This window comes from Manacus candei, unplaced genomic scaffold (genome assembly GCF_025592945.1).
Source record: "Manacus candei isolate 608988 ecotype Guabito, Panama unplaced genomic scaffold, ASM2559294v1 h1tg000128l, whole genome shotgun sequence".
In the NCBI taxonomy this organism is placed as follows: Eukaryota; Metazoa; Chordata; class Aves; order Passeriformes; family Pipridae; genus Manacus; species Manacus candei.
This window is the reverse complement of record NW_026138176.1, coordinates 245,295-266,954: the sequence shown is the minus strand read 5'-3', so window position 1 is coordinate 266,954 and position 21,660 is coordinate 245,295. Positions and strand designations below refer to the sequence as shown.

General features: G+C 58.9%; 2 protein-coding genes across 3 annotated transcripts in view; one reads left to right on the top strand and one right to left on the bottom strand.

Moving 5' to 3' along the window:
• The window catches only part of COPA (COPI coat complex subunit alpha), a 19,546-nt gene extending 9,707 nt beyond the window's left edge, over window positions 1-9,839 (bottom strand). The window contains exons 1-14 of the mRNA XM_051771019.1: window positions 9,705-9,839; window positions 8,556-8,669; window positions 7,633-7,706; window positions 7,180-7,260; window positions 6,694-6,770; window positions 6,094-6,203; window positions 4,931-5,040; window positions 4,537-4,636; window positions 3,539-3,674; window positions 3,358-3,440; window positions 3,123-3,273; window positions 2,678-2,744; window positions 2,514-2,589; window positions 693-775 (exon numbers count right to left, since the gene is read on the bottom strand). Coding sequence (XP_051626979.1) covers window positions 693-775; window positions 2,514-2,589; window positions 2,678-2,744; window positions 3,123-3,273; window positions 3,358-3,440; window positions 3,539-3,674; window positions 4,537-4,636; window positions 4,931-5,040; window positions 6,094-6,203; window positions 6,694-6,770; window positions 7,180-7,260; window positions 7,633-7,706; window positions 8,556-8,669; window positions 9,705-9,744 — 1,302 coding nt within the window. The 5' untranslated portion in view covers window positions 9,745-9,839. The remainder of the gene's footprint in view (window positions 1-692; window positions 776-2,513; window positions 2,590-2,677; window positions 2,745-3,122; window positions 3,274-3,357; window positions 3,441-3,538; window positions 3,675-4,536; window positions 4,637-4,930; window positions 5,041-6,093; window positions 6,204-6,693; window positions 6,771-7,179; window positions 7,261-7,632; window positions 7,707-8,555; window positions 8,670-9,704) is intronic.
• NCSTN (nicastrin) lies at window positions 9,833-21,660 on the top strand. 2 transcript variants are annotated; one of them, XM_051771027.1, is made up of 18 exons: window positions 9,871-9,918; window positions 9,958-10,005; window positions 10,558-10,662; window positions 11,811-11,934; window positions 12,434-12,552; window positions 12,997-13,142; window positions 13,274-13,424; window positions 13,668-13,777; window positions 14,461-14,613; window positions 16,148-16,252; window positions 16,359-16,436; window positions 16,748-16,917; window positions 18,236-18,338; window positions 18,653-18,748; window positions 19,169-19,256; window positions 19,368-19,519; window positions 20,203-20,415; window positions 21,059-21,660. In XM_051771027.1, exons 1-18 carry the CDS (start codon window positions 9,897-9,899, stop codon window positions 21,179-21,181), a joined length of 2,106 nt encoding a protein of 701 aa, XP_051626987.1. In that variant the 5' UTR covers window positions 9,871-9,896; the 3' UTR covers window positions 21,182-21,660. The 2 variants fall into 2 exon arrangements, with proteins under 2 accessions (XP_051626986.1, XP_051626987.1); XM_051771026.1 differs by having other exon boundaries at window positions 9,833-10,005.

Below are 21,660 nucleotides of genomic sequence, written 5' to 3'. Positions count from 1 at the left end.
CCCCACCTTGGCCCCAGCCCAGAGCACTCAGGGCCACAGCCAGTCCTTCCCTGGACACCTCCAGGGCTGGGCACTCCCCCACCTCCCTGGGCAGCCCCTGCCAAGGCCTGAACACCCTTTCCAGGGGGAAATTCCTCCTCATGGCCAACCTGACCCTCCCCTGGCACAGCTTGAGGCCGTTTCCCCTCCTCCTGTCCCTTGTTCCCTGGGAGCAGAGCCCGACCCCCCCCGGCTCCCCCCTCCTGTCAGGGAATTCCAGAGCCAGAAGGTCCCCCCTGAACCTCCTTTTCTCCAGGATGAGCCCCCCCAGCTCCCTCAGGAGTTCTCCAGACCCTTCTCCTGCTGCTCCAGCCCCTCCATGTCTCTCTTCTCATGAGGGGCCCAGATCTGGACACAGCACTCAAGGTGTCCCTCCCCAGTGCAATTTTTGCTGTTTTCCCATTCCCTTCCAGCTGCTGGAGTGCCCTGGGTGGCTTCCCAGCCCTGCCTTGCTTGGATTTCCCTCCTGAACTCCCCTGCTGCAGCGGCCTCCGAGCTCAGCTTTACTGCCCAGGAGCTCAACAGCATTCCCACTCACCCCATTCCTCCACTGATCAGAGATCTCCACTAACCCTGGTAACCCAACACCTCCCAGTTTTCCACCAGCACCGTTCCCAAGCACCCCCCTCCTGTTTCAGGAGCTGAGCCCTCACCGAGTGCATCCTGTCGAGGACGGCGAAGCGGTTCCGAGCCACCCACACGGCCGTGAGCCCCGAGGAGCGCTTCCCTTCGGGAGCTGGGGGTGGCAAACAGGCAGGGAATGAACCCCTGGCAGGGGGGGAAACCTCTGCCAGGGAGTGAAGCCTCTGGCAGGCTCTCCCTCCCAGCAGCACATCAGCCCACGGGCTCTTCCCAGCCCGTCCCGGCCGCCGGAGCCGCTTCCGACCGACTCCTGTCCCACCCCGAGGCTGCTCCCAGGGGTTGTTCCCTGCCCTGTGTCCTCCTGGACCGTGGTGTGGGCAGTGCCAGCCTCGTGCCCGGCCAAGGAACAGGGGCTGGCACGGGAGGGGGCCGTGCTGGGGGACAGCAGGTCCGTCACACCCACGAGCTGCCCCTCGAGAGCAGAGCCCGTGTGACCCCCCTGGCACTGCCCCTCCTGTGCCACCTCCATCCCAGGTCGCTCCAACCTGGCCTTGGACACTCCCAGGGATCCAGGGGCAGCCACAGCTTCTCTGGGCAAACCTGTGCCCCACCCTCACAAGGAGGAATTTCTTCCATGTACCCAACCCAAATCTCCTCTGTCACTCTGAACCCACCCCCTTGTCCTGCCACTCCAGGCCCTTGTCCAAAGTCTCTCCCCACATTCCTTGTAGCCCCTTCAGGTCCTGCAAGGCCACAGTCAGGTCACCCCCAAGCTGAACAATCCCAATTTTCCCAGCCTTTCCTGCCAGCAGAGCTGCTCCATCCCTCTGCTCAGCCCCTCTGGAGTGGCTCCAGCAGCTCCAGGTGCTCCCGGGGCTGTTCCCCAGCTCTGCTGGGGGGTCTCAGCTGAGGGGGCAGAGGGGGGGACCAGCCCAGGGCAGGGGGGCTTTGGGGGATTTACCCCTGACTGTAGATATCCATCAACCACTCAAATTTCGGGAAAATGCTCCTAAATTTCGCATTTTCACGAGGCTGAGACATTTTCTCCTCTGGAAGATGAACATCCCAGCTCCTCGTTTCAAGGGACACCAGCTGGGTGTCCCCAGACAAGTCAGGCTTTGAACACCCCCAACGAAATATCTGAAATACATTCAGCAGTATTTCAGCTGCAAAAACTTCCCCAAATGCCCCTTTTCTCCTTCCCTTTCTGAATCCACCTCTGACTGTGCCCAGCAGAGAAATATTCCCTTCACCAGCCCCTCAGGAGCCAATAAATCTCTGCCCAAGTGAGCTGCTTTCCAGCCCCACTCATCCATCACTCCCCCTCATTCCCAAATCTTTACTGCCCTGACGACAGAGGCAGGAGGGACCAGCTGGAGTTTCAGCTCCCAAATGGAATTCACACCAGTTATGAGAAAGAATGATTTGGTTTTTGGGGTTTTTTTTTTCCCTAAATCATGTTCTGACTTGTAAATTGCCCAAAACTGATGTGGAATTTGCCGAGAGGAAAAATGACTCCTGGCACTGTCACTTTTACAGCCACTTTTCAGAGGATAAAACCCCTCAGAACAAACCAGATCTGGTGGAAATCCATCTCTGGCTGACAAGCCAGGAAATCTCCTGCTGCGTGGAAAGGGGGGGAAACGGAAAGTTCCTAATCACCAAATTATAAAATATAGATTTGGAGCAGTAAAAGTTTGGGATGAACATGAATTTTTCAAGTCAGGCTGGGGGTGATGGAGTGGGCAGGGAGCTGCCAAACGACATGTGCTGCAGGGACACTGGGAAAAACAGGGAGGAGGAGGGAAATGAGGGGTTTTTCTGTGTAAGACACACACACAGAGCTGGAGAGAGGAGGAGGGGACAGGGATGACCCCCCAGGGAACACCCACCATCCGGATTTTGGGAGTCAGCATCCTTGGGAATGGTGTAGAGGTCGTAAGTGCTGTTCTCCAGGTTGCTGGCTCTCTGCAGAGAGGGGGGAAAGCTCGTTTTGGGGGAGGATTTCAGGGAATGAACGTTCCCAAGGCAGGTCTGGGCAGCAGGAGGGACTCACAGTGCACAGCAGGACGGCGTTCTCAGCAGGGTTGTAGGACATGTTGAACACGGGGAACTTGGAGCCACTGAGGGAGAGCCAGGAGAGAAAAAAAAAAGGGAAACTCTGAGTGGAACAGAGACATCTTCTGATAAATGGCCTTTGTCTTCCCAATGGAGCAAAGACCAGAAGAGCTCATCAAAAAAAATTGCCTCAAACCCCTTTGGAAACACCCCAAGAACATCAGCATTTCATGAACTAAAGAGCTGCCACTCCACTTGGAAACTCATAACTAGTTAACTGAAAAGATTTGATCTAAGCAGAGGTAAAACCCAACCTAAAACCACTTTTTTTTTAGGCTAAGTCCTTCAGATGTACCTGAACACAACACCACGACCTGAGGGGCAACAAACACGGGACTGAGGACACTGGGACACCTCCTGGAAGAGGCTGAGCCACCTCTCACCTTCTGAGCTGCATGACAGCCACGTCCTTGGAGCTGTTGAAGTCCAGCTGGCGGAGGAAGCGGTCCTTGACGTAGTAGAGCATGTTCCCGTGCACGGCGTAGGCGGGGCGCTCCCGCTCCAGCTTGAACACGATCATGCCCCCGTCGTGGCCTGGGAGAAACACGGGGGAGTTCATGGGAAGGAAAGAAAAATCCCACCTGGACTTCCCCTGCCCTGAGGAGGAGGGGTTTTCACCTGCGGCAAAGAGGTTGAGGTTGGGATGGGCGGCCAGCACCCAGAAGCGATCGTGGTCGCGCCGGAAGGTCTGGACGCCCGTCCTGCACGGGAGGAACAAAGGGATTGAGGATAAAAGGATAAAACTTCCTTCCTGTGGATCAGAAAAGCTTCCTGCTGCCGGTGGCTGAGGGGCACTGACCGCTTGGACATGTCCCAGACCCGGATGCTCTTGTCCTCGGAGTTGCTGAGGATCAGCTCCTGCCGCGGGTGGAACACGGCGCACGACACGTTGTTGTAGTGGCCCCGGCACGTGTCCACCTCCCAGGCCTTGGATTCTGACCAGAGGGGGGAAAGGAGGAGGAAAAATCACTCCCAGACCCTCCTGAGCTGTCTCCAGCCACCAGCACAGCTCAGCCCAGGCACTGGTAACCCCCACGAGCGCTGAGGGTGGTGTTATCTGGGGGGACTGAGCTGGCGAGAGCACAAACGTTCCCCGTGGAGGCTCCTGGCTCTGGAATCATCTCCCTTCCTTCCTCCACCACTGCGTGTCCAGAACACTTCAGAGAGTCAAGTTGTTTTACTCCTACAAGCTTCTGCTCAGAATCCCAGGATCCCTGAGCTTGGAAAAGCCCTCCCAGCCCACGGAGTCCCCCCCGTGCCCCATCCCCACCTTGGCCCCAGCCCAGAGCACTCAGTGCCACAGCCAGTCCTGCCCTGGGCACCTCCAGGGCTGGGCACTCCCCCACCTCCCTGGGCAGCCCCTGCCAAGGCCTGAACACCCTTTCCAGGGGGAAATTCCTCCTCATGGCCAACCTGACCCTCCCCTGGCACAGCTTGAGGCCGTTTCCCCTCCTCCTGTCCCTTGTTCCCTGGGAGCAGAGCCCGACCCCCCCCCAGCTCCCCCCTCCTGTCAGGGAATTCCAGAGCCAGAAGGTCCCCCCTGAGCCTCCTTTTCTCCAGGCTGAGCCCCCCCAGCTCCCTCAGGAGTTCTCCAGACCCTTCTCCTGCTGCTCCATTCCCTTCTCTGGACATGCCCCAGCCCCTCCATGTCTCTCCTGTCCTGAGGGGCCCAGCCCTGGACACGGCACTCCAGGTGCCCCTCCCCAGTGTAAATCACCTCCAGGTTCAGCTCCAACCCCACCCTGAACTCAGCCCAAGCCCCTTCTCCCCACGGGCTGCCCCAGAGAACCCTCTCACCGTTCATCCTCCAGATCTTCACCTGCCGGTCGTCGGCCCCCGACACGATCAGGGGCATGGTGGGGTGGAAGGCAGCCCAGTTCACCCCCCTGTCGTGGCCCTGCAGGGGAAAAAGGAGCCACCTGAAGCCATGTGGGGACAGAAGGGAACAAGCAGAGGAAGGACAAAGCCACAGAGACTTGAGGCAGGTTTGCCACAGCGAGAGACGGCTCTTGCTGATTCCACAATCCACAGGATTTTAATTATTGGACCATCAGAGGTCTGGTTTGAATTCTGGCTTCCTGATATTTTTAACTCTGGTTTCCTGATATTTTTCAGGGTTTTTGGAGGATCACAGAGATTCCCTGCCATGACTCTGCAGGGGCTGTGCTGCCCACCCAGGCTGGGGTTGTACCTCCAGGACGTGTTTCACCACCGCGTCCGTCGTCCCGAACAAATCCACGCCCGTGATCCCCCTGACATCCGACTCCACGGCTCCAGGGGACAGGTTCTTCTTCCTCAGGCCTTGTGGAGCACAGGGGGAAAGGAGGCAGCATTAGGGGAAGCAAAGATTTTATTACCACAGAACCCCTGAGGTTGGAAAAGCCCTCCAGGATCAGAGTCCACCCTTTACGTCTCTAATTTAACAACCCAAACGCTCTCCTGGGCTGTTGTCACAGGTGAAAACCAGGAGCTCTCTCATCCCTCACCCCCTCTGCTGAGGGGAGGAGGATTTTGGAATGTGACCTTTAAACTCCTGGAGCTGAGGGCATCAAAACCTGCTGCAGAAACTGCCCCTGCTGCCAGCAGTGCCCAGCACACACGGAGCTCCACGACGAGGATTATGGACACAGCAGCACCAGACAAAACGGGAAATAACTCTTCCCAGGGGACTGCTGGAGCCAGAGCAGAATCCTGATAAGGACATAAGTCATCCTGGAGAAAAGCTGTGGGGTGGGATGACGTTTGGAATCCGTCCCTGGTCTCCCTGTCGGTTTTTCCACGCGCCGGAGTTGTTGTCCGAGCGGAGCGACAGCTGAGTCAATAATCCAGCACGTCCCTAAACCCCCTCACCACGGATCAGCTGAGGCAAAAACAGCCCTGTACCATCTCCAAACCAATTTGGCAGCTGGAACTCTGCTGAGAGGGAGGTTTTTGGGAGGATGGAGCAGCAAAGCTCGGTGGCTGAAGAGCTGTTCCGCTCCCCGTGCTGGCAGAGCCGAGGGGGGACAGGTTTTAAATATCCAGGATATCCTGTCCCCTGGATATCCTGGCTGTTGACACAGCTGGCAGTGCCTGAGCCCGTGCCACGAGCACAGTGTGTCCAACCAAAAGTGCCACAGGATCTAGAACAATCCATGCTCTCACACCACCAGCCCCCCACCAGTTAACATCGCCCTTATTCCCAGCTCTTCCTTCAGGGATATTTCATTCCAGCACCTTGTGGCCTGGACAATAACTAAGAAACAGCCTCCTTTTCTCCAGGATGAGCCCCCCCAGCTGCTCCTCAGCAGGTGGGCTCTCCAGACCCTTCCCAGCCCTTGCTCTGAGGTGGGCTTGGCCCCCCTGGCAGCTCACCAGAGATATCCCAAACCCTCACGGTCTGGTCCAGGCTGGCAGACACCACCAGGTCCTCCGAGGGGTGGAACTGGGCACACATCACGTAGTGGTTGTGCCCTGTCAGGACACTGCAGGAAAAAAAAAAAGGGCAGAAAAAGCCATTAAAGCTGAAAATACATCAATAAACATCTCAGTTTGCACCAACAGCAACGAGCTCGGGCTGGGGAAGGACCAGGAAGAGCAGCACTGCCAAAAGCTGAACACCTGGAACCATGGGATGAGCTGGAATGAGCCTCAAAGGTCATTGAGATCATGGGCAGGGACACCTCCCACCAGCCCAGGTTGCTCCAGCCTGGCCTTGGACACTCCCAGGGATGGGGCAGCCACAGATTCTGTGGGCACCCTGTGCCAGGGCCTCCCCTCCCTCCCAGGGGACAATTCCTTCCCAATATCCAACCTAAATTTCCCCTCTTTCACTTTGAACCCTTTGCCCCTCGTCCTGATAAAGGATCCCTCTCCAACATCCCTTCTCCAGCAGGGACTGTTCTCCTGGAAAACCCCAAATCCCACCCCAAAACCAGGCTGTTCTTTTTTTAAAAAGCAGCCCCTTGGTCTCACCAGACACAGGTCCTGGACTGCCAGTTCCACACCCGGATGGTCTGGTCATCAGAAGCACTCAGGATCCAGGGGTATTCCTAAAAAACCCCAAAGGGTTCTGTGTGCCAAGCAATCCACACCCCCAGCATTCCCTCTCCACCACCCCCAGGAATCCCAGGATCCTCAAGGCTGGAAAAGACTCCCAAGCTCATCGAGTCCAACCCGTGACCCGTCCCCACCTCGTCCCCGAGTGCCACATCCAACCATTCCTTGGGCACTCCCAGGGATGGGGCAGCCACAGCTCCTCTGGGCAACCTGTGCCAGGGCCTGCCCACCCTCCCAGGGAAGGATTTCTCCCCAATATCCATCTAAACCTGTCACTCTGAAGCCATTCCCCCTTGTCCTGGCACTCCAGGCCCTCGGGAAAGTCCCTCTCCCTCCTCCTTTAGCACCAAATCCCTCCCAGGGAAGGGTTCCCTGTCCCCCCCAGGGAGCAGGAGGACTCACATGGTGGAAGAAGGTGGTCCTGATGTAATCCAGGTGCCCCAGCAGCGTGAAGAGGCAGCGGCGCAGTTTGTAATTCCAGACCTGGAACCACAGAGTCGTGGGATACCCTGAGCTGGAAGGATCCTCCAAGTCCAACCCCTCAGCACAGGAGCAGAACGATGACAGTCCCACCTCCTTCTGGGACTTTTTTTTTTCTCTGCACTCCCACGTTTCAGATCGATTTTTTCATCTTAGAAGTTGTTTTTAATTCGAGTTACAACAAACCTTTACTCTCGTGCCCCTGAAACAGGCGAACCACAACTCCCAAACTTATCCTTATCACCTTTTCCTACAATATCCTGAGCTGGAAAGGGACCCACGAGGATCATCCAAGTCCAACCAGTTTCTCTGCCCCTTTCCCTTCCCTGGGTGCCACCTTTTAGAGACCAAGAGCCCCAAAAGGAAATATTTTACCTTTATTTTGTAATCGTCACCTCCAGACACAAACAGGGGCTGCTGTTTGTGGAAATCGATTCCTCGGACGGGTCCTGCAAACGGGGAGAGCAATGGGATGGTTGGAGCAATCCCTGCAGCCCTCACAGGCCACAGTTTGCCCTCCTCCTCCCTCCTGCTGCTCCTGAGAAACCCAGAGCTTCAAAGCGCAGCAAAAAGTTGTGTAACAGCCTGAAATTCCACCCCCAAACCCTTCCTTGCGTAGAATCCTGGAATATCCTGAGTTGGAAGGGACCCACAAGGATCCAAGTCCAACCCCTGGCCCTGCACAGACACCCCAACAATCCCACCATGGCCCTGAGAGCTTTGTCCAAACACTCTGGCAGGTTTGGGGTGGTGACCGTCCCTGGGGAGCCTGTTTAGTGCCAACCACCCTCTGAGGGATGAACCTTTTCCCAGTATCCAGCTGGGATATCCCCTGCCACAGCTCCAGACGTTCCTCCAGGTCCTGTCACCGCTCACACAGAGCAGAGATGGGAGCTGTCCCCCCTGAGATCCACCCCCAAAATTCATTCCTTTCCACCAGGATGTTCCTACAACCACCACAGAGCCGTGGTGGTATTTTGGAGCTTCATCTTCCCACCAGGAACAAACCTCCCACCCCACTCCTTGTGTCTGCAGCGCCAGCAAACTGTCCACAGGGAAAACAGGGTTAATCCCCTGGGATCAGAGGCCTCAGGAACCTCCAGCTGAGGCCAGTTCCTCCTCCTGCCACCCCAACATCCCTCCCCAGGCAGCTCCCGCCCTCCTGCCACCCCAACATCCCTCCCCGGGCAGCTCCCGCCCTCCTGCCACCCCAACATCCCTCCCCGGGCAGCTCCCACCCTCCTGCCACCCCAACACCCCTCCCCGGGCAGCTCCCACCCTCCTGCCACCCCACCGACCGTCGTGCTCGTCGAACTTGTCGATGAGGGTGCACATGCGATAGTCCCACAGCTGGATGACCCCATTGTGGAGGCTGGTGAGGATCCAGGGCCGCTTGGGGTGGAAGCTGAGCCCTGCAGAGACACACGGGGGGCTGAGGGACCAGGGGATGCCCAAGGGAGCTGCCTCCTGCCCCGCTCAGGGACCCCAGGGCTGGGTGGGATCTCGTGGCTCAGCCCCCCTGGATCCCCCGGCACAGCCCCGCTGGCACTGAATCATTGAGGGATTAATTAGAGAACCAGGGAATGGGCTGGGCTGGGAGGGACCTTAAAGACCATCCTGCCATGGGCAGGGACACCTTCCACCAGACCAGGCTGGTTCAACCCGGCCGTGAACGCTGCCGGGGATGGGGCAGCCACAAGGATGGATTTGGGTTGGAAAAGCCCTCCAAGGTCACCGAGCCCCCCCTGTGCCCCATCCCCAGCTTGGCCCCAGCCCAGAGCACTCAGTGCCACAGCCAGGCCTGCCCTGGGCACCTCCAGGGCTGGGCACTCCAAACCTCCCTGGGCAGCCCCTGCCAAGGCCTGAACACCCTTTCCAGGGGGAAATTCCTCCTCATGGCCAACCTGACCCTCCCCTGGCACAGCTTGAGGCCGTTCCCCCTCCTCCTGTCCCTTGTTCCCTGGGAGCAGAGCCCGACCCCCCCCGGCTCCCCCCTCCTGTCAGGGAGTTCCAGAGCCAGAAGGTCCCCCCTGAGCCTCCTTTTCTCCAGGCTGAGCCCCCCCAGCTCCCTCAGGAGTTCTCCAGACCCTTCCCCAGCTCCATTCCCTTCTCTGGACACGCTCCAGCCCCTCCGTGTCCCTCCCTGGGCCCGGCCCGGACCCCGCAGTCCCCGTTCCCTCCCCCGGACCCCGCACTCCCCGTTCCCTCCCCGGACCCCGCAGTCCCCGTTCCCTCCCCGGGTCGAAGGGCCCGGCCCGGACCCCTCACTCCTCTCCCTCCCCGTTCCCTCCCCTCCCTCCCCGCCCGCGCCGCCATCGCGGCCCCGCTCCCGCTCCCTCGGCCCGACCCGGCCCGTGCCCCACCCGCACCTTTTCCAACCCGTATAACACACACACATAATAACACACACACATAACAACACACACCCGACGCGCACCCCCCGTTACCTTTCACCCGCGCCGACTTGGTCTCGAACTTGGTGAGCATCGCCCGGCCCGGCCCCGCGGCCGCCGCTCCACGTCAGCGCCCCGGAACCGCCTGGGCCGCGGCCGCTTCCCCTTCCCGCTCCACCCCCGCTCCCGGCGGAAAGGGAAGCGCCGGGAACCCGGGAGCAGGAGCAGGGCCGGGACCCGCCGGGGATGGGGGCAGCGCCGGGCCGGGACCCGCCGGGGATGGGGGCAGCGCCGGGCCGGGGCCGCGGCTCCCTCGGGCTCCGCTGGGCGCTGCTCGTGGCCGCGCTGGCGGCGGGTGAGGGGGCACCGGGGGGACCGGGGGGGCCTCTGGGAGCCGGGGAGGGGCTGGGACCGTCTCACCCCCCCGAAATTTGGGATAGGGAGAGAGCCTGGGGTGTGTCCTTTGGGCTGGGGAGGGGCTGGGACCGTCTCACCCCCCCGAAATTTGGGGCACGGGGAGAGCCTGGGGTGTGTCCTCGGAGCCGGGGAGGGGCTGGGACCGTCACCCCCCCGAAATTTGGGATAGGGAGAGAGCCTGGGGTGTGTCCTTTGGGCTGGGGAGGGGCTCAGATTCATCACCCACCCACCCCCGGGGTGCCTCCTCTGAGCTGGGGAGGGGCTTCTGCTCCCCCCCCGACCCTTTTGGGTGCCCCCTCTGAGATGGGAAGGGGCTCAGATTCCCCCCCCCGACCCCTTTGGGTGTCTCCTCCAAGCAGGGAAGGGGCTCAGATTCACCACCACCGCCCTATGAGCCCCCATGGTGTCCCCTGTGAGCTTGGAGGGGGTTCAAACCCCATCCCACCCCCTCTGGAGCATCCCCTGAGCCGGGCCCGGGTCTCCTCCGCAGGTTCCTGCCGCGGGAATTCGGTGGAGAGGAAGATCTACATCCCCCTGAACAGGACGGCCCCGTGCGTGCGGCTCCTCAACGCCACGCACCAGATCGGCTGCCAGTGTGAGCCCGGGGGGCCTGGGCTGGGCAGGGGGGGTCTGACCGTGGGGAGGGGGGTGAGGAACCCCCCTGGTGCCCCTGGTCCCCAGCACCTCTTAATCCTGCTCATAACGAACCGTGGAGTGGTTGGGGTTGGAAGGGACATTGAAGATCACCCCATTCCACCCCTCCCGCTGGCCCAGGTTGCTCAGAGCTCCATCCAGCCTGGCCTGGGACATTCCCAGGGATGGGGCAGCCACAGCTTCTCTGGGCAAGCTCTGCTAACCCAGGGTCCAAGGTCCTCTGGCTCCTCTGCCACCCTTGGCCTGATCCCAGTGTTGGGACAGGAGTTCCCAGCAGTTCCTGGGTGTGGACAAAGGGCTTGGTTTTATCAGCGGCGTCCTCTGGAAGTGGTTTGTCCATCTTTGCCCTGGAAGTGGTTTGTCCATCTTTACTCTGGAAGTGGTTTGTCCATCTTTGCCCTGGAAGTGGTTTGTCCATCTTTGCCCTGGAAGTGGTTTGTCCATCTTTGCCCTGGAAGTGGTTTGTCCATCTTTACTCTGGAAGTGGTTTGTCCATCTTTGCAGAATCCCAGAGTAGGATTGGGGTTGGAAGGGACCTCTGAGGGTCACCCAGAGCAGGTGACACAGGGACACGTCCCAGTGAGGCTGGAATGTCTCCAGAGAGGAGACTCCACACCCTCCCTGGGCAGCCTGTTCCACCCTCCATGGAAAGAAGCTCTTCCTCATTTGGAGGTGGAACTCCTGGAGGTTTAGTTTCTGGACATCACTCCTTGTCCTGGGAGGAGCCTGGCACTGTCCCCTTGGCTTGGGAGCAGCACTAAGCTGGGCCTGGGCTCCTGCTGTCCTTCCCATTCCCTTCAGTCACGGGACACTCGGTGCTTGGATGGCTGAAGGTCCTTTGAGGAGCTCAAACAAAAGGTGCTTTCAAAGCCTGAGAGGTCATTTCTTCCTCTCTGCTGGATTTTCCCAACTTAAAAGCACCGTGTCCTGCTCAGCCATTCCCAAATTCCTTCCTCCAGCCCCCTCCCAATCCCAGGAGCTGCCCTTCCCTAAAGCCCTGTGCACACTGCCCTGCCCTGCTTTCCAGGGTGGTTTTTTTGGGGGTGTGAAGGAAACAAATGCCCTGAAGGGCCCGTTGTCACCCCACAGCCTCCATCAGCGGGGACACGGGGGTGATCCACGTGGTGGAGAAGGAGGAGGACCTGCAGTGGGTCCTGGCCGATGGTCCTCACCCACCCTACATGATCCTGCTGGATGGGAATCTCTTCAACAGGTCAGTCAGCACCTGCTTTTATCCCCCCAGGGAGCCCAGGGGGCCTCTGATCTGGTGATTAAATGTCATTTTCTGACTGACAGGTGACAGAACCAGCTCTGCCTGCAGCCAGTCCTTGTGAGGTTGAACCATTAGTGGGTTTTCACTGGGCTTTAGTGACTTTTCCTTCTTGATTTTGCTGTGAAAAGAGCTCTGCTCTGTGTGAATCCTCACACCCTGCTCACCTCCACATTAAATAGCAGTCCCTAATTTAATTACAGCCCTGGCATTGCTGCCCACTGAACCCCAGCACGGGGTGGTCCCTCCCCTCCCTGGGCAGAGCAGGAAGGACGGGGCCGAGGTTTTCTCCTTGTTGCTTTTTTTGCACAGTGAGATAAAACCCAAAGGTTAATTTGATCACAGGCTCGGCTGTAACTCACCATCATCATCATCCCTCTGTCTGGGATTGCAGCTCTTCCTCGAGGAACCCCTGACTCCTGGGCTGTTTTCTCTCCTCCAGGAAGGTGTTGCTGCAGCTCAAGGGGACCTCCCGGGTGTCCGGCCTTGCCGTGGCTGCTGCCAAACCCAGCCCTGCCCAGGGCTTCTCCCCTGGCCTGAAGTGCCCCAACGATGGGTTTGGTGAGGAGATGTCCCATCTTCATCCCTGCTGGGGGGAGGGAGGGGTGGTGCCTTTTCCTTGGATGCTCCGAGGAAGCGCAGGGGATCTCAGGGGAGCTGGAATGGCAGAGGCACTTTGAGCCCTTTGGGATTCTCCCAGCACAGGATGGGCTCAGGAAAGGGATGGGTCTGGTGGGTGGGCTGTCAGATGGTGAAAAACGTGGTTGGGGTGGTTGGAATGTCACGTCCAGAGGCTCAGCTGGACATCAGGGCCCAGTGGTGACCCTCAGGGGCCAAACTGGGACCAGTGTCATCATCAGTGACACAAACAGAGGGGCTTGGAGCAGCTGGGCTGGTGGGAGGTGTCCTTACCCGTGGCAGAGGGTTGGAACTGTGCAAGGCCAGAGTCCCTGAGCTCTGTTCCCCTCCTGCAGGCTCAGGTGTGCCCGTTCTCTCTGTTCCCAGGTGTGTATTCTCAGGACTACGGCCCCGAGTTCGCCCACTGCAACACCACGGTGTGGAACCCCCTGGGCAGTGGCATCTCCTACGAGGACTTTGACTTCCCCATTTTCCTCCTGGAAGATGCCAACGAGACCCAAGTCATCAAACAGGTGCCTCAGCAGGCAGGGGGAGAGAGAGGAGGGAGGGGCTGGAGTTCTGCTCCCCGGGGTGAAAGCGCCACAAATCCCGTTTCCTGTGCCTCAAAAACGCCGAGCTGAGCCGAGATTCTCCTCCCCCCCAGTGTTACCTGGACCACAACGTGCCCAGGGACGGCTCTGCCCCCCAGTACCCCCTGTGTGCCATGCAGCTCTTCTCCCACATGCACGCCGTGACCAGCACCGTGACCTGCATGAGGCGCAGCTCCCTCCAGAGCACCTTCAGCATCAACCCAGGTGAGACCCTCCCATCCAAAGCTCCAAATCCCTGGGGAATTACAGCTTTTCCTGGAGCCAGAGCTTCCCTGGAGCCAGGACTTCCCTGGAGCCAGGACTCCCCTGGAGCCAGGACCTCCCTGGTGCAAAGCAGAGTTTTTTGCTCGTTGACTTAAACGCCGAGTTGAGAAAAAACCTCCCTCGTTTCTCACTTGTCACTGCCGTGATCCCAACTCCAGGAATGTTTCTCTTTCTGCTTCCCAGAGATCGTGTGTGACCCTCTCCTCGACTACAACGTGTGGAGCACTTTGCAGCCCATCAATTCCTCTGGAAAGGTGGACCCTGAGAAGGAAGTTATCATGGTGGCCACACGAGTGGGTACCTCTTAGTCTTGCTCTGTGGAGCTCGGGCTGGGAGAATTCTGGGAATCTGGGAGTTCCCAGTCTCATGGGGATATTTTTGTCGTGTTTTTTTGGTTTCTTGCCACGTTCCAAACCTTTTGGCTGCTGTGTTCTGGGGATACAGCAGTGGCTCCATCCCCTGGGGCAGTGGAGGGACATCCACAGTTCGGGTCTTTCCATCTTGTTGTGGGAGACTTTTTCCAGCATTTTCTTCCCTGCTGGAAGCAGACGAGGAGAAATAGTCCGTGGCAAAGCTCTGAGGCCTCAAGGCTCAAATTTTGGGGAAATATAGGTTGGATATATGGAAGGAATTCCTCCTGTGAGGGTGAGGAGACCCTGGCACAGGTTGCCCAGAGAAGCTGTGGCTGCCCCATCCCTGGAAGTGCCCCAGGCCAGGTTGGACAGGGCTTGGAGCAACCTGGGCCAGTGGAAGGTGTCCCTGCCCGTGGCAGGGGATGGCACTGGATGATCTTTAAGGTCCCTTCCAGCCCAACCACCCCATAAATCCCTGCCTGCCACAGCAGCACGATGGTCATTTCAGGTTCACCATCCACTCGATCCCTCCCTTCCCAGTGGGACAAGGTGGGATCAGGGAGAGACAGAGAGTGCTGGCTTTGCTTTCCCAGCCCAGAATCCCCGTGTGTTTGTGCTTGCAGATTGACAGCCACTCCTTCTTCTGGAACATTGCCCCCGGGGCCGAGGGCGCCGTGTCCTCCTTCGTCACCCACCTGGCCGCGGCCGAAGCCCTTCACAAAGCCCCCGACGCCCCTCTGCTCCCCAGGAACGTCATGTTCACCTTCTTCCAAGGGGTGAGAGCAGCAGGATCACATCCCCTGCCCCCCCTGAGATCCCAAATCAGCCCCTGGCTGCTGCTGCCCCTGTCCCTGCTCTTTGGGTTGGGATCATTTGTCTCCATCCCCAGGCCTGGTTCCCTCTGCTCCAACAGGATCCTGATTGCTCTGGGATGAAGGGAGCAGATGGAGCTTCCACTGGGGCAGGAATGGGCTGCATCCTCCTGGATGCATCACCCAAACTTTGCTCTCCCTCCTGTCTCCTCCTGGCGTGGCCGATTTTCTGTTCCCTCCCCAACTTCCAGGCTGGAAATTCTGAAACAGAGCCCAGGAAAGGCAAAATTAAAAATATATGGGAGAGAAATGCGGCTCCTTCCTGGGAGCCCAGAGCTGGAAGTGGCAGCTGTGGAGAAGCAGAGAGAGCTGGAGGAGGGACTGATGGCCAACAGCTGATGTTCCCCTCAAGGCATCAGCTCTGATGAGTCCTTTGTGCAGCTCTTCCCGTGCCAGGGCCATGTGATCCCCCCTCATTCACCCTCCTCGGCACATCCATCCCCAATTTCCCTGGAGGAGAGAGGCATCCAGGCTGGGGATGTATCCAGGAGGAGGGATGAGAAGAGCTGGCTGTAAATTAGGGAAGGGGGAGGTGATGGCTCCTGACTTCCCTGCCCTGCTCCAGTTTTCCAAGGGCACCTCGTCCTCCCCCGGCCACTCTCAGCCTTCCCAACCCTTTTTGCCAGGGAAGGAGACACCACTCCTTTCAGGAAAGCTTTGGATGCTGAATTCCTGGGATGGGGGGTTCTCCCTTTTTCCTGGTTTGTTGTCTCCCTTGTCAAAAACAATTGGGATTGTTCAGCCTGGAGAAGAGGAGCTTCAGGGAGACCTCAGTGGGACCTCCAGGACCTCAAGGAGACAACAGAAAACATGGGAAGAGATTATTTCCGAGGGTCTGGAGAGACAGGAAAAAAGGGAATGGCTTCAAACTGACAGAGGGCAGAGTTAGATGGGATATTGGGAAGGAATTCCTCCCTGGGAGGGTGGGGAGGCCCTGGCACGGGTTGCCCAGAGAAGCTGTGGCTGCTCCATCCCTGGAAGTGTCCCAGGCCAGGTTGGAGCAACCTGGGCCAGTGGGAGGTGTCCCTGCCCCTGGGGATGAGGTGACCCTTAAGGTCCTTCCATCCCAAACCATTCCATGACCCCGTGTTTCATTCCTAGCAGGATTAAGAGGGCAGAAAGTCCTCACTGAGGTGGTTTTTCCTCTGTGCCTTTCTTGTGGAATTCAACATCCTTCTCCTGGTTTTTTTCTCTTTCTCCTCCTTTTTGCCCTTTTGCTCCATCCCCTTCCTACAAATCCCTCTGGTTTTGGTGCCTTTGGTGTGTCCCAGGCTGTCCAAACCTCTGGAATTACCAGCTGGCCCCCAAACTCTTGGGTCGGTTCCGCCTCAGCCCCTCAGATGTTGCTGGTGGAGGTGCCTCCACCCTCAGATGGGATTCAGGATTTGGGATTTTTCAGGATTTTTCAGGATTTGGGATTTTTCTTTTCCTCCTGCAGGAGACCTTTGACTACATTGGCAGCTCCAGGATGGTCTATGACATGGAGCAGGACAAGTTCCCTCTGCGCTTGGACAACATCCACTCCTTCGTGGAGCTCAATCAGGTGTGGCAGAAGTTTGGGGGCCTTTCACTGCCTGGGTGTGAATCCCCCCTGGATTTCCCTGCTCTGGGATGTCCAGCCTCGTGGTTTAAGGTGGTTTTCCTTGCAGGTGGCTCTCAGGAATGGCTCCATCCTCTGGATGCACACGGACCCCGTGTCACGGATGAACCAGTCCGTGGATGCGCAGGTGAGGGAGAAACCATGGAATGTCCTGGGCTGGAAGGGGCCCACGAGGGTCACAGAGTCCAATTCCTGACCCTGCACAGCCCCAGCAATCCCACTGTGTCCCTGAGAGCTCCAGGTGCCCCCTGAGCTCTGGCTTCCCTGTGGAACCTGTCCCAGCTCCCGACCACCCTCTGCGGGAAGAACCTTCCCTCGTATCCGACCCCTGGCACGACTCCATAATGAAAACTCTGGGATCTCAAGCAGGGTTTTAACCTTCCCAGAGAACCCCCATCCCAAAGAACAGCAGCACAGGGCAGGTTCTCCTCCTTGCAGGTCAGGAACCTGCTGGCCACCCTGAGCAGGAGCAGCGCGGGCTCGGCCGTGACCCTGCAGGAAGCCGGATTTTCCCAGCCCCTCCCTCCATCCTCCTTCCAGCGCTTCCTCCGGGCTCGCCACATCCCCGGGGTGGTCCTGACTGACCACAGGACAGCCTTCCAGAACAGGTAGGGGCTCCCAGAGGACCCCTGGGACGCTGGAGGGGGGGTGTGAGCGGGAGAAGCTCCGTGTCCGACGAGCGCGGCGGAATCGTTCTGACAGGCGAGAGAAATCCGGTTTCATGTGGAAAATGTTCCCCCACAGCTGGCTGGGAGCCAGAGGTGAGCAAATGGCAGCAGAGCGTTGCAGGAGCCTCAGCTGTTCTTCCAGAAGCTGCCTTTTTTTTTTTTTTTTTTTTTTTTGGTTATTTTTGGGGGATTTTTTTTATTTATTATTTGGCTTTTTGTTTGCGCTGGCAGAAAGCCCCAGGCCTTGGAAAGGGCACTTGGATTCACCCCACACGACCCTGTTCCTCAGGGATCCCCTGCTCCTCAGCAGCTCTGGGGTGGGAATGGGGGGTACAGGACAGGGATTGGGTCTCTCCCCTCTTCCCAAATGCTTGAAATTATCCCGTTCCCTCCCTGGAGTCCTGGAATGGTTTGTGTTGGGAGGGACCTTCAAGATCATCCAGTTCCACCCCCCTTTTTTTTTGGGGGTCACCTTCCACTATCCCAGGTTGCTCCAAGCCCTGTCCAGCCTGGCCTGGGACACTTCCAGGGATGGGGAATCCATGGAATAACCTGTACCAGGGTCTCCCCACCCTCACAGGGAAGAATTCCTTCCTGATACCCACCCTAAATTCCCCTATTTCAGTGTGATCCCACCCCCCTTGTCCTGCCACCCCAGTTCCTGAGGAACATCCCTCTCCAGCTTCCCTGCAGCCCCCTCAGACCCTGGAAGGTGCTCTGAGGTCTCCACACAACCTCCCCCTCTCCATCTTTTATCCTTCTCTGCTCTTTCTGGGAATCTCTGTAGAAATCCCCGTGAAGGAGCTTCCCTTTCCCCCCTAACCCTGCACGGAGCAGGTGGAGGAAAACACAACCTGCTGCTGGGGGATCCATTTTTAGGCTGGGGGATCATCCCAGGGAGTGCCAGGGACACAGTGTGTAAATCCCTAGTAGGGAATCACTTGGAATTCCTTGGATGAGGCATTAACAGATCCCTGCTGGCCTTGCCTCAGTTTCCCTCCCTGTTTCACAGCTCGGGCTCAGCCCCACCTAAAATTCCAGTCACAGCCTGGAAATGGCTGGGAGGTGCTCAGATGGGAGAAGCTGTGGAAGGGCCAAGTTAATTAGAAATCCTCATTAAGGGCTTTCAGGAGTGAGTGGCAGGGCTGGAGCTTCGCTCCCGGGAGGCTCCGCTTTGGACACGCTCGGAATTGAATTCCATGCCCTGTGGTTTTCTCCCTGCCTTTCCCCAAATCCCTGCTTTTCTCCCTCTTTTCAGGTACTACCAGAGCATGTATGACACTCCAGAGAACATTGGGATGCAGTATCCCGAGGGGCTGAGCCCTGAGGAGACCCTGGAATACGTCACGGACACGGCCAAGGTTCCTGCTGGATGGGGAGGGGCAGGAGGGAGCAGGGACGTGGGGAGAGGGGGAAAATGTTTGGAAAAAGGGCTGGAAGAAGGTGGGGAGGGATGTGGAAAAGGGCAGGAAGAAGCAGGGACTGGGGAGAGGTGGGAAAAGCTGGAAAAAGGGCAGGAAGGAGCTGGGAGGGCTCTGGGCAGTGCCAAGGGCGAGGGGCCCCGGAGCGTTGGGGTGGATTTGGGATGGATTTGGGATGGATCCTGGCTCCCTCCCAGAGCCCCTTTCCCTGGATCTGCCTGGCTGGATTGACACGGATCCCTGTCCCCTCACAGGCCCTGGCAGAAGTGGCCACCGTGGTGGCCCGAGCCCTTTATGGCCTGGCTGGAGGGACCAACAGCACCTCTGCCATCCAGGCTGACCCCAAAACGGTAGGAGCACGTGGGGCCCTGTCCCTGGAACCTCCCAGGAGCCCTCCCATCCCTCCCTCTGTCCCTGTCTGGGTGTGTTTCCACAGCACCCTGTCCTGCATCCCCCCCTCCCCTTTTCCCTGGTTTCCCCCCGAGCAGAGTGAAAATCCCAGAGTGAAAATCCCTCCCTCGTTTCCTGGGGCAGAAACGAAGCTCCCTCATCCCCAAGGAGAAGGTGGAATTGCCACCTGGGCCCCGGGGATCAGCCAAGGAATCCCTGGGGCTGGAATCCCACCCGGTTTTCCCAGCTCTGTCTGGAATTGTGGGCAGCTGGGACGGGGTCTGTCCTTGGCTGTGCTCGGGGAACATCCCTCGGCAGGAGGAGCTCGGGGCAGAGCTGCTCAGATGTTCTTTTCTCTCCTCTGCACAAACCAACCCCAGGTCACCCGGATGCTCTACGGCTTCCTGATCAAAATGAACAATTCCTGGTTTCAATCCATCATCAAACCAGACCTCAAAGGAATTCTGGGTGAGAACAGCACAGGGAAGGAGAGCAGGGAGAGGGTTCGACCCCGGGTGTTCCCTGGTGGGTTCCTGCTGGTTTTCCACCCCCCCAGTCCCATTTTTCCTGCCGTTCCAGGGGATGTTCCCCAGCACTACGTGGCAGTTTCCAGCCCTGTGAACACGACCTACCTGGTGCAGTTTGTGCTGGCCAACCTGACGGGCACGGTGGTGAACCTCACCAAGGAGGAGTGTCTGAGCCCCGAGAAGAGCCCCCACACTGAGAGGGAGGTGGGTGCACATCCCACCGGGAATGGGCACATCCCTGGGGCTGCTTTGGGATGGGCTTTATTGCCTGGGAGAACAGGGAAGCTCCTCCCTGAGGAGACATCTCAGTGCCTGAGGGCAGGGGAGGAACGTGAGCCCGGGTGGGCAAAGAGGAACCTGGTGGGACCAGCCAAGGGGTGGCCACAGGAGCAGAGGGGCTGGAGCAGCAGGAGAAGGGTCTGGAGGACTCCTGAGGGAGCTGGGGGGGCTCAGCCTGGAGAAAAGGAGGCTCAGGGGGGACCTTCTGGCTCTGGAATTCCCTGACAGGAGGGGGGAGCCAGGGGTGTCGGGCTCTGCTCCCAGGGAACAAGGGACAGGAGGAGGGGAAACGGCCTCAAGCTGTGCCAGGGGAGGGTCAGGTTGGCCATGAGGAGGAATTTCCCCCTGGAAAGGGTGTTCAGGCCTTGGCAGGGGCTGCCCAGGGAGGTCTGGAGTGTCCAGCCCTGGAGGTGCCCAGGGCAGGCCTGGCTGTGGCACTCAGTGGGGTGGGGATGGTCACAGGGGGGGCTGGATGACCCCGAAGGGCTTTCCCACCCTGCGAGAAGGATCCTTTCCCAGCCCAGCCCCTTTTCCCTGCCCCAATGCCCCGGGGAACATTCCAGAAGGTGGGAATGGCCCTGACTGTCCCTCCCTCCCTCCGTGGGCAGCTGTTTGAGTACTGGTGGGTGCAGGGCCCCCTGCAGCCCAACTCGTCGGCCCGGGCCCCTCAGTGTGTGCGCTCGGGGGCCCGGCTCAGCAAGGCCCTGTCCCCCGCCTTCGAGCTGCGCCAGTGGGGCTCCCGGGAGTTCTCCACCTGGACGGAGAGCCGCTGGAAGGACATCCGGGCCCGCATCTTCCTGGTGGCCAGCAGGGAGCTGGAGGTGGGGCTGCCACGGGGAGAGGGGAGAGGGGAGGGGGGCACTCGGGGGGCTGGGGTGGGCTGGGGGGTGATGGCACAGCCTGGCAGGTGATGGCACTGTCAGGTGATGGCACTGTCAGGTGATGTCACCATTAGATGATGTCACTCCCTGTCAGGTGATGTCACTCCCTGTCAGGTGATGTCACACCATGTCCGGTGATGTCACACCCTATCAGATGATGTCACCCTGTCAGATGATGTCACTGCCAGGTGATGTCCCCCCATCAGGTGCTGTCCCTCCTCAGGAGATGTGTCCCCCCATCAGGTGATATCCTCCCCTCAGGTGCTGTCCCCCTATCAGGTGCTGTCCCCCTATCAGGTGCTGTCCCCCCCTCAGGTGCTGTCCCCCCCTCAGGTGATGTCCCCCCCCGTCAGGTGCTGTCCCCCCATCAGGAGACATCCCCCTATCAGGTGATGTCCCCCCTCAGGTGCTGTCCCTCCTCAGGAGATGTGTCCCCCCCTCAGGTGATATCCCCCCCCCTCAGGTGCTGTCCCCCAGGCCCTGGGTGTCTCTCAGGGCTGGTTGGATCTCTGGGTGCTCCATCCCCCCTGGAGCTGCAGCCCCTGCTGTACCCACAGCCCCGGGGGTTCCCTTCCCTCCCCAGATCCTCACCCTGCTGCTGGGAGTCTCCATCCTGGTCCTGTCCCTGCTCACCACCTACTTCATCAACGCCAAGGCCGACGTGCTCTTCAGCCTCCCGCGGGACCCCGGGGCCGTGGCCTACTGAGCCTCCCCTGGGCTGGGGAACTCCTGGAAAACTCCTGGGTGGCAGCTGCCAGGGCTGAGCCAGCGCTGGGATGGCCCTCCCTCTGCACAAGGTTCCCTCCAGAACCTTCCACGTGTCCCAGGGGCTGAGCCCTGAGAGACTCTCCCCAGGAAAAGGCACCGACCGAGCCCCGAAGGGACTTCAGGGCAAATTCCCAAAGTTTGATTTGTCCTTGGAGCAGCCTGAGGAGGGTCCTGGATGCTGCTGGGAGCACCCTGGGGTGGATTTCCTCCCTGAATCCAGCCAAGGGTGGGAAGGATGAAGGTGTTTCCTCCTGGAGCAGTGGAATTCCGAGGTGTCCGGAAGGTCCATCCCAAGGTGTCCTCAGCAGGTGATCAGATGTAAAACAACCTTGTTTCTTTCAATGGTGCAATATTTTCTGGGCTTTGTACATATATAAATAGTTCCCTTTAATTAAAAAATGGCCACTTCCAAATGAA

Coding starts and splice junctions, on each gene's coding strand:
- NCSTN (XM_051771026.1), top strand. CDS start 9,897: ATGGGGGCAGCGCCGGGCCGGGACCCGCCGGGGATGGGGGCAGCGCCG. Junction 16,437..16,747: donor ACCAGTCCGTGGATGCGCAG/GTGAGGGAGAAA, acceptor TCCTCCTTGCAG/GTCAGGAACCTGCTGGCCAC. Junction 19,257..19,367: donor AGACCTCAAAGGAATTCTGG/GTGAGAACAGCA, acceptor CTGCCGTTCCAG/GGGATGTTCCCCAGCACTAC.